The sequence below is a fragment of the Chaetura pelagica genome, unplaced genomic scaffold (genome assembly GCF_000747805.2).
Source record: "Chaetura pelagica isolate M959 unplaced genomic scaffold, ChaPel_1.0 scaffold611, whole genome shotgun sequence".
Classification (NCBI taxonomy): Eukaryota; Metazoa; Chordata; class Aves; order Apodiformes; family Apodidae; genus Chaetura; species Chaetura pelagica.
This window is the reverse complement of record NW_009951968.1, coordinates 129,360-142,083: the sequence shown is the minus strand read 5'-3', so window position 1 is coordinate 142,083 and position 12,724 is coordinate 129,360. Positions and strand designations below refer to the sequence as shown.

The window sequence follows — 12,724 nt, the reverse complement described above, 5'->3', positions numbered from 1 at the left end:
CCCGCCCGCCGCTCGTTCAGGCAGCCCTCGGTCGACTTCTTGCACTGGCAGGCACTGCCCTCGAACTCGGGCAAGCACTTGCACTCCCCACAGTCGCAGCTCCCGCGTTCTGGGGTGGGGGGGAAAAGACCTTTCAGGCCAGGATCCTACCCACGCAGCCCCTCTCTTCTCTGACCCTGCTCGGAGAACGTCGCCTGCCCTGTGCTCTCCGTGCCACCCTCCACTGCGGGACCTAGGAACCCCCCCCAGACCCACCCACATGGGTTTTGTTAGGAAAAGGCAGCACCTGCCTGGGGATTTAATCTTTCTCAACAGCCCCCAGGAGGAGAACCCATCACGCAGACACACATCACCTTTGCCGCCGCAGGGGAAGCCGTTGTGGAACTCGCAGTTCATGTTGTCACACTCGCAGTAGGTGCCGTAGATCAGCTTGTTGGCCACGTCGCTGGTGTGGCAGCAGCACTGCCCACACACACAGTCCCCCAGCCCCGAGCAGGTGACCGAGCTGTTGTCCTTCCTGCAGCTGCCCTCCAGCTCCTTGTTGCTCTTGCCTTTGGTTTCGCACTCGCAGTTCTTCCCCGTGTAGCCTGAGTTGCAGCTGCCGTCAAAGGAGAGGAGAGAACCCAGGTCAGTGGCCACCAGAAATGCTGTGGGGCACGTGTGGGACACAGACCTCAGCCAAAGTGGAACAAATCTGGGACAGCCTTGCTGAAACCCAACCATGCCGTGGTGCTGCCAACTCCATGCTGGAGCAGGGAGTCTGATCAGGAGGAAACCTCAGAAATGCTGCTCTCCCCACTGGTCATATTTCCAGTGCCCAATGACTGCACAGAAATTACTCTTATATTTAATTTCCACAATCCTTGCCAAAGAGACTTGTGTGTTTCCTGAGGAAACCCAGTCTTTTCCTCTCCCTGTCAACTGTGGGGCCATGAAGCAATAACTGCAAATGGACCTGAGGGAACTACAGCCCCGAAGTGGGATTTTGAGATTTCTACAGCAATCTGTAGATCAGTGGGGTTGGGGATGGTTGGATAGTTAGGTGGACACGTGGATAGTTGGATAGATGGGTGGGTGGATGCCCTTAGAACAGCAGCAGACTTCACCACTAGAAGAGAGAGTGCATTGTGTCTCTTTCCTCCACAAATGTAAACCTGATCAACAAAAGTGCTGCAAAGCTGCAGAGCCAGGTCACACCTGATGCCTCTGCTGAGCCCTCACCTGGCCCCACGCTCTCCAGGTGCAGAGGTGCTTGGAGGAACCAGGTGGCCTTCCCCCAGCAGCTCTCCAACTCTGAAAGCATTTGAAATAAGTGTTTTGGGGGGACAGGAGGTACCTGCAGATCCCACAGACGATGCTGCCTTGCCCACTGCAGGCGTTTGGGTCGGGCTGCTCGTTGCAGCTGCAGTTGCAGTTGCTCTCCAGGTGGACAGTGAGGGTGTCTGTGAAGCCCAGCGGTCGGATGGTGAAGGACTGGCTTTTGATGCACACTTTGGCCGTGACCTTCACTTTGAAGGTGACCTACAAAGTGCAGAGTGAGAAAGGGAAGGGCCCAGAGGCTGTCAGGCAGCTTCAGCAGTCAAGGGGGGCATTGGCCCCAGGCTGAGCACACACACACATCCAGCATGATGGAGAGGATTCCCACATCGTGCAGCATTTTGCAATAAATTAGTGTGAATAGCAAGCCTGGAGCAACAGGCTGGCTTCCTGCTGCCAAATGGGATGGGCATCAGGAACCTTGCGAGCTGTGGGGGCTTTTCTGGCCTGGGGGAACACACCTCATTGTTGATCTTGACATCGTCACATTGCCCTTTTGCTTCGTTGAAGAGGGTCTTGCCATTACTGCATGTGGAGTCATATTTGACATCCAGGACATCTGGCAGGGTGGAGTGGTCCAGGATGATCCGTGAGGAGAGGTTCTGTGGGGAAACGGTTGAGAAAATGCTATCATCAGTCCAAGAGGAGACCAAAGCAAGGGGATTTGGGGTTGCAGGTCAGGGCTTCTCCTCAGTCCAGGGAGTAAGGGAAGGGAGAACCCCAGGCCAGTGCCTCAGCTGCCTGGGGTGGTTCTGGAAAGGCAGGAGAGGTCCCACAACAGAGGGACTCAGCATGTCCTGTCCTCAAAGCCCTGGTCCCGACTGCTCTCTGATGGTGAAGACACACAGTGGGAACCTTCCACTGCTCCCAGCCCTGTGACACAGGTGAATCACAGCCTCCCCCAGCACTTACATTGTAGGCCTCCTGGATGAGCTCAATGATGTTGCTGGAGTCCTGGTTCAACTCCCCCACTGCTGACTTTGGGATCATCTCACTGAGTTTCTGCCAAGGGAGAGCAAAGGGGTGAGCGGTCTCCTCGGTGTGGCAGCAGAGCAGAGGGCAGGGGCAGGAGGACACACACAGCTGTTCTGTCATCCTGGGGAGGGACAGGTGTCACCTGGGCCACCTGAAGTCTCCTCACCTTGTAAACATCCACTACCTTACTGGTGACAGCAAAAATGGGCTGAATGTTGTTTTCAGCGAGTTTCTGGACCAGCTGGCCAACAGACGGGTAGTCCTGGGTGGGGAGAGGAACACTGTGCTCACCATCATCTCCTCCACCACCACCAGCAGAAGGGTGGACAGTTTGGGTTTCACGGGCCAAATGATGGAGATTATGGTGAACTTGTGGACTCAGCAACACATTTTTCACGTGGCATCTTTTCTGCCCGGGGGAGCAAAGGCTGAGGGTGCAGAGCCACCGAGCAGCCCCCGGGTACTTACGAACTCGTTGCTCTTCTTGTACATGTTGTCTTCCAGGTGGCACTTGCCGTCGTTGGGGGTCAGGATGGCCCCGAGTTTGCCATCACCAGCAAAGTGGAAGCCATCATCCGTGGCATACACCAGCAGGCGGGGCACGTTGCGCCAGCCAATCAAGTCCTGCAAGTGACATGGAGACCTTGTCCCTGAGTGAGGGCAGGAGGAGGGTGGCAGTGGGCACAGAACTGCCCCTGCCAAAGCAGGGCAAGCCTGGCGTTGGCAGAGCGTGGGGCAGGGGGCACAGAGGGGGTGGGTTACGGGAGATCAGGGTCAGGAGGCTGAGCTAAGATGCTCTCTCTTACCACCCAGGAAACCTGCCCAGCTGCTGAAGCAGGACTTACACGAGGTGGGCTTGCCAGAGCCCACCTGAGGAGGGGCAGAGCCACCTCCTGAGTGGGTGGTGCGTGGCCACAGGCGGCGGTTCTCACGCCTGCCCACAGCTGCTGGCAGCAGGGCCAGACACGGGCACTCACCCCACACACTGCTGCCTGCATCATGGCATCGAGCCCCCCCTCCGGGGCATCCAGGTTTCCCGAGATGAACTGCTTCCCCACTTCGGTCTCGAACTGCTGGGCGTTGTCGGTCAGCGAGAGGATGTGCTTGAAGGCGAAGGGAGGCTGGCACTTCTTGTCCTTCTTGGGGCAGGGGTTCTGCAGCTTCTCGGGGTGCGTGTTCACAAAGGGCAGCACCGTCTTGTCCACGAAGGAGCCAAACCCTAGGACATCCAGGACCACAGTGGCAGGGGCAGGCAGGGACAGACAGGCACCCCTGTGGCACGGGTCATGGGCCATCTGCTGGCTCCTGGGCATGTGTCCATGGCCCTTGCCCCAACACGCTCTCCAGCCTGGCAGACAGGGCCTGCTGCCCTCTGCCTGCATCCTGCTCCAGCCCCGTGGCTCTTCCTGGCAGCAAAGAGCTGTGCCAGGGGCTCCAGACAGGCTCACCTATGCGGCGAGAAGGGGTGGTGCTCTCCAGCGCCCTGAGCAGCTCCCCTCCCAGCTTCTTCACGTTCTCCAGGTCATCCAGCATAGAGTAGGAGAGGTCCATGAGGTAGTAGAGGTCAATGGGGTACCCCATGGCACGGCGAAACTTCACCTCAAATGCAGCAGGCTGGCCTGTGGGACAGGGACACCAGGGTCAGCTGTGCTGGGGCTCACATCTTGCCCCACTGCCCACCCCCACCCCCCCCTCCGGGATCTTCTCTTTTGGATGAAAAGGGAGGAAACATGGGCTGTGACATCCTGGCACAGCCTGGGCACGAGCAGAGGGCACTGGGAAGGCCGGGTACCACACCTATCCTCAGTTTCAGGTGCACCTCCTGGGGGCTCAGCTGCACGTCGTTGCTTAGGGGACGGTCCTGCGTCCTCGTAATGATGTTGGTTGGAAACTCCATCATGTCAGGTGGGCAGCCCCTCTGCTGCAGCTGCTCGATGGTGTCGCAGCGGATGAAGTCTGGCTCACCAGCTTTGGTGAAATTCTGTGTGTTGCAACATCAGCAGGAGAAAAAAATAATCAGGGGAGCAGGAGGGGAACGGGCTGGTTACAAGACGACCCAGCTCCCAAACCAGATCTCCAGGCTTATTGATGGAGAAAGAAAGACTGAAGGGTCTTGCCTGGGAGATCCCTCCTGGCCTCATCCACCACGTAGGACATGAAATACTCCCCTTGAGGCAGCCTCCCTGCTCCCCCACAGGCAGAGCCAGGTGGGCAGGGTGAGCACCCTGCAGCCTGTAGGCTGCCTGCTGGGGCTGATGGTGTGAGGGGCTGCGGGGACCCTACCGGCTTCTTGCACCAGGCACAGCCAGGCCCGGACTGGATGCAGTCCTTGCACGTCCCCACCTTGATCTTGGGGCACTCCATGGCCAAGGCTGAAAGGGAGAGAAGACAGAGTTGGCGTGGGGGGCACCTAGGGGAGGCTGGTCTGCAGTGGTGGCAGCCATGGGGTGCTCTGACACTGACCATTGGGTACCTACCCATGCTGTCCTCAGCCCACCCTGCCTATAAAACCCACGCTGGGGGCCGTGGCAGGATCCTCACCTGCCTTGCTGCCCCTCAGCTGGGCTGGCTCAATTTAACTCCAAGCCCTAGAAAATGCCAGGTCTGTCCCTTTCACACCTCCCAGTGCCACGTTCCCACCACCCTTGGGCAGCATTTGGGCTCCTCTCCCAACTCATTGCCCAGGAAGGGCTCCAGGGGAAAGAAAGGCAGCGAGGAAAGGCAGGCTGGGCTCACCTCTCATCACCAGCAGCAGCACCCAGGTCGCTGCCAGCAGCTGGAGGCAGCAGTCACGCCACATTTTCTGCAAGACAAAAAGCACATCCCTGGGTCTGACCCCCTGGTGCACAGCAGCTGCAGGGAAGGGAGCCCCCCCCCAACCCTAGTGAAAGTGGCCCCAGGGGAACGTGCCCTTCCCACATCTGTCCCACTGCAGGCAGAGCCTGGGAGTGTCACCCTGCAGTGGCCCCAGGGCCAGGGCAGCTCCCCCCCAGCTCTGTGGGCTGATTCAGGATGGGTGATGGGCCTGCTTGGACAAAAATAAGTTGGTTTCCAGAAAAGATCACTTTAGGACTAAATGTGGAAGTCAGCAGAGAGGGAACTTGCCCCGTATCACTCTGCATGTGGCTGGAGAGCTGCAAGGCTTGGTGCAGTGCTCACCCAGGCTCTCTGACCTCTGTGCACTGGTGTTAAGCACTGTGTTCAGTTTGTGTTAGATGTGGGTTGTTTTTTTTTCAGCTTCTGTGTCAAGCTGTATTTGTATGGAAGTTGGAATGAAAATTAACACAAGGCCTATTTCTACATCTAGCAAGTTGTGGTGGATACATGGGAAAAAAAAGTTCTAGTACTGCTCACTTTACATTGACTCAATTCATCAAGGAAGTGAAGTATTTCAAGGAGTGAAATTAATGTGAGTTGTCCTGCTGAGGGCTTCCAACAAGGAAAGGGCTCCAACATCACAGCACAGGTGACCAAACCCTAGGAGGGCTGCAGTCCCACCTCCAGAGGAAGCAGAGGACACTGCGCGGTGAGGCCGAGCGTGGCAACCATCAGGCTGCCTCTTGCACAACCTGCAGGGTGAGGAGGAAGGACTGGGGTGTTGGAGCCAGACCCACACAGGGAGGAGGCCAGGAGGTGATGCTGTGGCTGGAGGCTCTGTTCCCTAAGCCGGGGAGGTGGCTGCACATTTCCTACTGGTGTGCAGGGATCCCAGCACATCACCCCAAAACCCACCGTCCTGAGCTACACCCAGCATTTCAGAGCATGACAGAAACTCTGCTCTTCACACACACGTGCTCACACTGCTTGTCCTGGCTGCTCACACAACTCACTTCTTGCCCCAGAGCACATCTACTGATCCCAGAAACATATGCCATCCAGAAAGTTTGCTAAATGGCTCTTGGGGGGGGGGATTTTCCAGGTTCTTCCCATGGTGTCAATGAGATCATGTTCATTAACACTGTCATTGCTTGTAACGCCTTCCCCACCCCCAGCACAGCCCAGAAGCAAAACCCAACCAAGTCAAGGCCTTGCACACACCAGGAAGTGAGAAAAGAGGAATTTGTGAAGAGAAAAAAAACCCAGTAAGAAATCATGGAGGAACAACAAACGTGGCCCTTTGTAGCAACACTTGACACAGCATGCAAAAAGCAGGTTGTCGGTGTTGAAATAGCTCTGACACTGCCCTGAGCGAGGGAACAACCACCCTGGGGCTGCTGCAACTTGGCACCAAGGGCCACCAGCACCTCCTGGGGACCTGCCCAAGTGAGCAGCTCGAAGGGAGACAAAAGAACAAGAGAGACCTTCAAAAGACACTGAGTCCAGCTTAGTGTTCCATCTACGAAGCACCTCTTGCTTGCTGGATGTTCAATACCTGGCGTGGCTCAGGCAGGGCAAGATGCTCCTGAAGGACCTGCAAGCCAGAAAACATGAAGGCAGCCCAGGGGAAGGTGCACAAGGGAAAGGCTGGGTCCTGTGTGTAGGGCAGGGAGCAGAGCAGGGGCACAGCAGCCTCCCAGGGCACTGGGCAGGCTGGTGGGTGTTGGTAGGATGGAGCTGGTTGCTGTGCAGCAGAGTTGGGATTTATAAACAGGGCCGAAGGGGAAGTGCTGGTGCTAGTGGTGACCTAGTTGCTATAAATAAGACAGCAGAGATGGGTCTTGCAGTCTGTCAGCCACAACTGCCCTGCAGTGCTCCCTCTCCCATCTGCTGTGCTGCAGAATGGGCTCTCACCCCAGCAGCCCAGGAGGACTCCCGGGGTGTTTGCACCATCCTCCTGCAAGAGTGAGGTGCCACCAGTGTCAGTGCTTGTTCCTGGGTGCCCCTGGGTGCTTCCTCCACACTCTCAAGTGTCCCTGGTGTCACCATCATGCTGTGGCATGGTGACATGGTGTATGACACCCAGCACTGCTGCTCAGTGCTCCCCACACCCCGTGCACGGAGCAGGATACAGCAAGGACAGCAGAGGGGATGTCCCTTGGCTCGGGGCCACTTCTTCCATCACTTTGCTGTGTGATACAGGTAGTTCCCATCAAGGCAGAGAGCTGTATGCAGGGATGCCCACCAGCTAAGGCTTTCTTTGTCCAGGGTAGCACACTCAATGTGTGTTCACATATATATATATATTCCTATGTCCCTATGTCATATTACAGGGAATATGCACAGGATTGGGATGTATATCCTTCAAGCAGCCCCTGGGGCCTGCAGGGGATGGGTGTGTGGGATGAGCACTCTCCCATGTGCACCAAGCACCTGGCCCTTGGTTCTGAGTGCCAAGGGGCCCAGGTGGGACCCTCGCCCTGCCCTGGGAGCCTGGGGGTTTGTGCTGTTGGGTGTCCCTGGGTCAGGGCTCTGCTTGGGTGGGAAGGGGCTGCCCCACCTCCCCAGCCTGGGGTTTTTAGGAGCGGAGAAGCCATTTCTTGGGTCCGATCTCCAGCGGGCATCGCGCCTCGGGCAATCCCTTGGGGAAGCTGTTAGGGCTGCTGGGTTTGCAGGGGCACAAGACAGAGCTCCTGTACCTCCCTCTGAGTCAGTGCATCAGGCTCTGGCAGGCTGAGAAAGCCTGTGATGGAAACAGCACCGGGGCGAGGGCAGAAACCGCGCAAAAACCACCGCGTGAAGCCGGATGCGACAGCGGGGACGCGCCAGGTCCTGCCCACGTCGGGGGGCTGGGAACTGGGGGTGCTTTCCCCACCAGGCTGCTTTCCCTGGGAGTCTGCCCTGTGTATTTGTCTGCCTCTTGAGAGCCAGGGAGATGCTGGGAAGGACCTGCCCTGCACGGGGTTATCTCGCCCTGCAGCCTGTGCTGCCTCCCCTGCGTTTCTCACAGTTGAGGGTCTCACCCATCCTCTCCCACCTCCTCTCCCAAGCCCTCCAGGACAGCCCCTGTCCTGGTGTGTTGGTGGTGGCCACCCCAGCAGCCATCCCTGCTGTCCTGGTGCCACTGCTGCACCAGTCACCTCTTGCCCTCGGGCCACCGCATTCTGGGGGTGCTGGTTCAGGAAGAAGGGGGGTCTTGGGAGGGGAAGCCAGAGCTTCCCCCCCAGCCCTGGTGCTTCCCAGCAGGGTGTGCAGCCCACCCTGCTCTCCCCAGCCCCATCTGTGAGGGTGCAGTATGGGGGGGACGTGCTGCACCCTCATGGGGCACCAAGGATGGGGTTGTGTGGTGTCTGACATCCTCCCTTGCAGGAACCACCTGCAGTTCCACTCTTAATCCTACCTGCAGAAGCAAAAGAGCAGGCAAAATGCCTCTGTAAAGGCTGCAGGGGCTGAGTGCTGAGCCCTGCCACACACCCGAGGGACACTGCTGAGCCATCTGAGGCCTCCAGCAGCAGGAGGTTAGATCAGGAGTTATTAAAACAAAGTCAGAGCTCTGACAGTGCCTTGTCACCCGGCTGCCTACTCCCCCAGGAAGGAGCAAAGAAAATGGAGGTGCTGTACTCACCTTGCATCAAGCCCCCTCTTCTGTCTCAGCTTCTCAGGCTCGGCTGGGAAGAGCAACTGGGCATGGGGAGCTCTGTGATGCACCTCAATCTTTCCTTCCTATTTCTGTCTTAACAGTCGGCTGGGGCAGAAAGGAGGAAGTCAGAGGTTGTGAGAGGGCGTGTTTTCCCCCCCCAGAAAACCCCAACCAACCCCACTCATCCTGGCCAAAGCTCTGCCACAGCATCCTGCCCCACTGATCTCCTCCCTGGGCTACAGCTGGGAAAGGGACCCCCCCAAAACTGCCCTTTTTGCCCCACTTTTAACCTCTCACAGCCCCACCAAGGCCGTGGCCCCAGCAGGCAGAGCTGGTAGTGGGGGAAAGGGGTTCCTTTGGGAGCAACCAGTAGGTCCTGGGTGTGGGGAAGACAGGGAGGTGGCTCCCTTCAGACTTTGGGTTGGGCTCTGAAGTTGATGCTGGGGTACAGTGTGGGGCTGTTGGGGGGGGGTGGGGGGCGGATTTCCAGCAGCCTTCAGATCTTGTGCAGGCTGTGGGAACTCTTCCCACCACACTCTTCCCTGAGCAGAGGGGCATCAGCTCCCTGGCAACTCTCTCTTAACCTCTTCTGGGCACTAAAGTTAAAAAAAAAATTGTTCAGAAAAAGATCAAAGACTTTTTTTTAAATAAACGTAATTAATGTGAAGCTTTTGTTAATTGCTCTGCAGGCTCCCAGCTAACACTGGGTGACAGTGACACCCTGAAGACACAGAAGCAGTTCCCCTGGTGCTGCCTCAGGGGCTCTGGAGCTCTGGGTTTCACTTTGCAGCAAGCAAAGGGGATGGCAGCACCAGCAGCAAATGTCTAAGCCCTGCTGACCTCTCCCCGGGCGAGTGTTTTTGTCACAGGAGCTCTGGGCTGGTTTGACCCCAGCCTGGTGCTGGGTGTAGCTGGGAGTGGGTGGGCTGGGGTGGGGGGGGGAGTGAAGCTGGGAAAGCTGGTGGGGCTTCCTGCTGGTTGCAGATCTGGGGGGAAGGAAGTGTGGTTGGGCGAGATGAGCTGTCGTAATTCATCCTTTTTGTATTGGGTAAGGGCTTTGTCGGGCTGCTCTTCTCAGTTAGTGCCCTGGTTTGTCACAGCTCTGCTCCCACTGGCAAAAGGGGCTGAGGAAAGGGAGTGGGGAGAGCAGCAGGAGCAGCAGAGTGGGTCTGGGTTTCCTTGTAGCCCGAAGCTGGTGCTTGCTGAGTTCCTCCTGACCTGTTCCTCATGCTTCCTTGCAGCTTTGGCCTTGAGTGAGCGTTCACAGCAAAGCAGTGTCCCCAACCAACCATTCCCAGGGGACCCTGAACACGGTGTCTGTGTCCTGTGTGTCCCCCCCACCTCCTCCCCCTCCCAGCATATCAGTGGTAGTTTGCTAGTCCTGGCTATTTACTACACGTAGTAGCCAAGGAGTAGTTACCCTTGGCTGTGTCTGTGCTGTCACAACACAGCCAGCCAGGCTGGAGCCAGCAGCATTCCCATGCTGGTGCCCAGCCTCTCCTGCCCATTGCCCCCACAGCCAGCACAACCCCTGCTCATTCATTCACTCTGGGTTTCCCCTGCGAGTGAGGTTTTCATCTTGCAGACTTCCCAGTTTGACAACCACTGCCATTCTTAGAGGATGTCTTCTTGTTTCTACAGCTCGTTTCTCCTCGCTGCTGCCGTTCACAGCTGCTGCAGGTGCAGGATTTGGGCATCCCATGCACATGCCCAGCCAAAGTGTATGTGCTCCCCAACCTAACTGTGAGCATTTTAAGCTGTTGAACATTGATTTATTTTTTTTTTTTCCTTTTTTTTTTTTTTTTTTTTCTTTCTTTTTTCCTTTAACCACCTTTATTTTTGTCAGTTCCTCTTTTTATTTTTACTAGACCCGGATTGTGTTTCCTCTGCCACTGGCTGTGGGATCATGGTGGTTTCTGCAGGATGCTGCTGAGCAGGCTGGGGTGGGGAGCAGGGCCTCCAGCTCAGCAGCACCCAGCTGGGCCCTTCAGAAGGGTTGCTCCCCAGAGCTGTGGATGCTCTGAGATCAGAGCATCTGTGATGCTCTGCGATCAGAGACGTGGGTTTGATGCTTTGCTCACCCAGCCCACAGCTGGGGGGTTTTCCCAGCATTGTTTTCTATCTCTGATGAGCACTGCATCTCCCCTGGTGTGTCCTTGCCACTGCCACACTCTGGCTGAACAAGCAGCACAGTGGGTGCAGGGATGTGGGATGGCTCCATCCTCAGAGGTATTTTTCATTTTCACCCTTGCAGTATTTGTCCAGGAGCTGGGAGCAGGTGCCTAAACTGGATGAGGCATCTTTCCAAGCAGCACTGCCTCCCCAGGGACCTACCCCTGCATTTCCCCATGTCTTGGGCTTGCTGCCCAGGAGATGGACTCTTCCATGCCAGCCTTCCTGCTGGGAGCAGCTTGGCTTTCCCCCAGCCCTGCTCTCCTCATCCCTCTGGCATGTCCTTGGTCACCTGTCTGCACTCCAGGGCTGAGCAAGGGACCTGGGGAAGAGGAAGAAGGAACTTCAAGTCAGCACAGAGCATGGCAAGGAGTTTGTGACACCTGTCATTGTATTTTTTTTGTATGGGTTTCTTTATTATTATTTCTTGAGGGTTCAAAAGAGCAGTGGAAAAATGGTGAGGATGGGGACACAGGTCCCTGGGGCTGCTCCCCAACATCAGGCCTTAGGAAGGGGGACACTGAAGGGCCAGCTGGAAGAAGAAGATGTATTAACCCCATGGCTTTTTTAACAGCCAAACTGCTGTGGTTCCCAGGGCTTTTTTATTCACCTGGGGGTGCAGCAGCTTTGTGTTTCACCCCCTCACGTGCATGCAAAGGTACAACTGGAGCTTGGGCTGTTCTGTCAGGGTGCCCACCTGGGTCAAACACACACTCAGGCTCCACAGGGGCCTGTAAGGTCTTGTGTTGCAACCACAGAAATAATTTCTGGCAGAGTCTTCGAGTTCAGTCTTCTGTCCTACCATGGCAATCTGGTCTCTGGCTCCTGTGAGAAACCTTTGTGGTGCCAATGAACAGGCCCACCCAGACCCTGCAGCAAAGCAGTTATTTACATTCTTGCAGGAATGGGTGACCTGAACAAGCAGGCACACCCATAGGCAGGTGAATAACTGTTTCTCTTCCCTATTCCCAAAGTTCCCTCCCCTGGTTCCCCACTCCCTGGGCACTCCAGGGTTTCCAGCCCATCTGACGCTTCCAATGATCCCATAAGTTTCCCACCCCTGTTCACACATCCCATCCTAGCAGGTCACTTTTTACCTTTTCAGGTAAAATTCTGACCTTTCTTGCCCCCTTGGCTGCCTTCCCAATTCACAAACCTACTGGTGTCACCCTGCCCTGAGCAGCAGGACAGAAGGGGCTTTGTTGGGTCTGACCTTGGGCCATCAATCCTGCTCCATGTTGGGATCCCCAGGTGGAGCCCAATTCACTCCCTCAGGTTCTTGGGCCACAAACCCCTCCTGGTGTCCTTGGAATGTGCAGATATCAATCAAACTATGTATTTAAACCACTGCTGGTGTCAGAGATCTCACTTATATCAAGCAAACTGTAGATTTCTAACACTAGGATATATATATAATATAATATAATATAATATAATATTATATTATATTATATTATATTATATTATATTATATTATATTATATTATATTATATTATATATATATCCTAGTGTTAGAAATCTACAGTTTGCTTGATATAAGTGAGATCTCTGACACCAGCAGTGGTTTAAATACATAGTTTGTTTGATATGAGTGAGATCTCTGCACATTCCAAGGACACCAGGAGGGGTTTGTGGCCCAAGAACCTGAGGGAGTGAATTGGGCTCCACCTGGGGATCCCAACATGGAGCAGGATTGATGGCCCAAGGTCAGACCCAACAAAGCCCCTTCTGTCCTGCTGCTCAGGGCAGGATGACACCAGTAGGTTTGTGAATTGGGAAGGCAGCCAAGGGGGCAAGAAAGG

At 55.9% G+C, this 12,724-nt stretch overlaps 2 protein-coding genes across 2 annotated transcripts in view; one reads left to right on the top strand and one right to left on the bottom strand.

Moving 5' to 3' along the window:
* The window catches only part of ITGB2 (integrin, beta 2 (complement component 3 receptor 3 and 4 subunit)), a 6,282-nt gene extending 1,190 nt beyond the window's left edge, over nt 1–5,092 (bottom strand). The window contains exons 1-12 of the mRNA XM_010001086.1: nt 5,029–5,092; nt 4,576–4,664; nt 4,090–4,273; nt 3,741–3,911; nt 3,270–3,511; nt 2,761–2,916; nt 2,459–2,554; nt 2,230–2,319; nt 1,779–1,919; nt 1,337–1,521; nt 354–598; nt 7–109 (exon numbers count right to left, since the gene is read on the bottom strand). Of these exons, the coding sequence (XP_009999388.1) occupies nt 7–109; nt 354–598; nt 1,337–1,521; nt 1,779–1,919; nt 2,230–2,319; nt 2,459–2,554; nt 2,761–2,916; nt 3,270–3,511; nt 3,741–3,911; nt 4,090–4,273; nt 4,576–4,664; nt 5,029–5,092 (1,766 nt within the window). The remainder of the gene's footprint in view (nt 1–6; nt 110–353; nt 599–1,336; nt 1,522–1,778; nt 1,920–2,229; nt 2,320–2,458; nt 2,555–2,760; nt 2,917–3,269; nt 3,512–3,740; nt 3,912–4,089; nt 4,274–4,575; nt 4,665–5,028) is intronic.
* A 2,435-nt stretch (nt 5,093–7,527) lies between these two features.
* FAM207A (family with sequence similarity 207, member A) overlaps nt 7,528–12,724 on the top strand; it is a 53,525-nt gene continuing 48,328 nt past the window's right edge. Inside the window, exon 1 of the mRNA XM_010001075.1 lies at nt 7,528–7,575. Within this exon, the coding sequence (XP_009999377.1) occupies nt 7,528–7,575 (48 nt within the window). The remainder of the gene's footprint in view (nt 7,576–12,724) is intronic.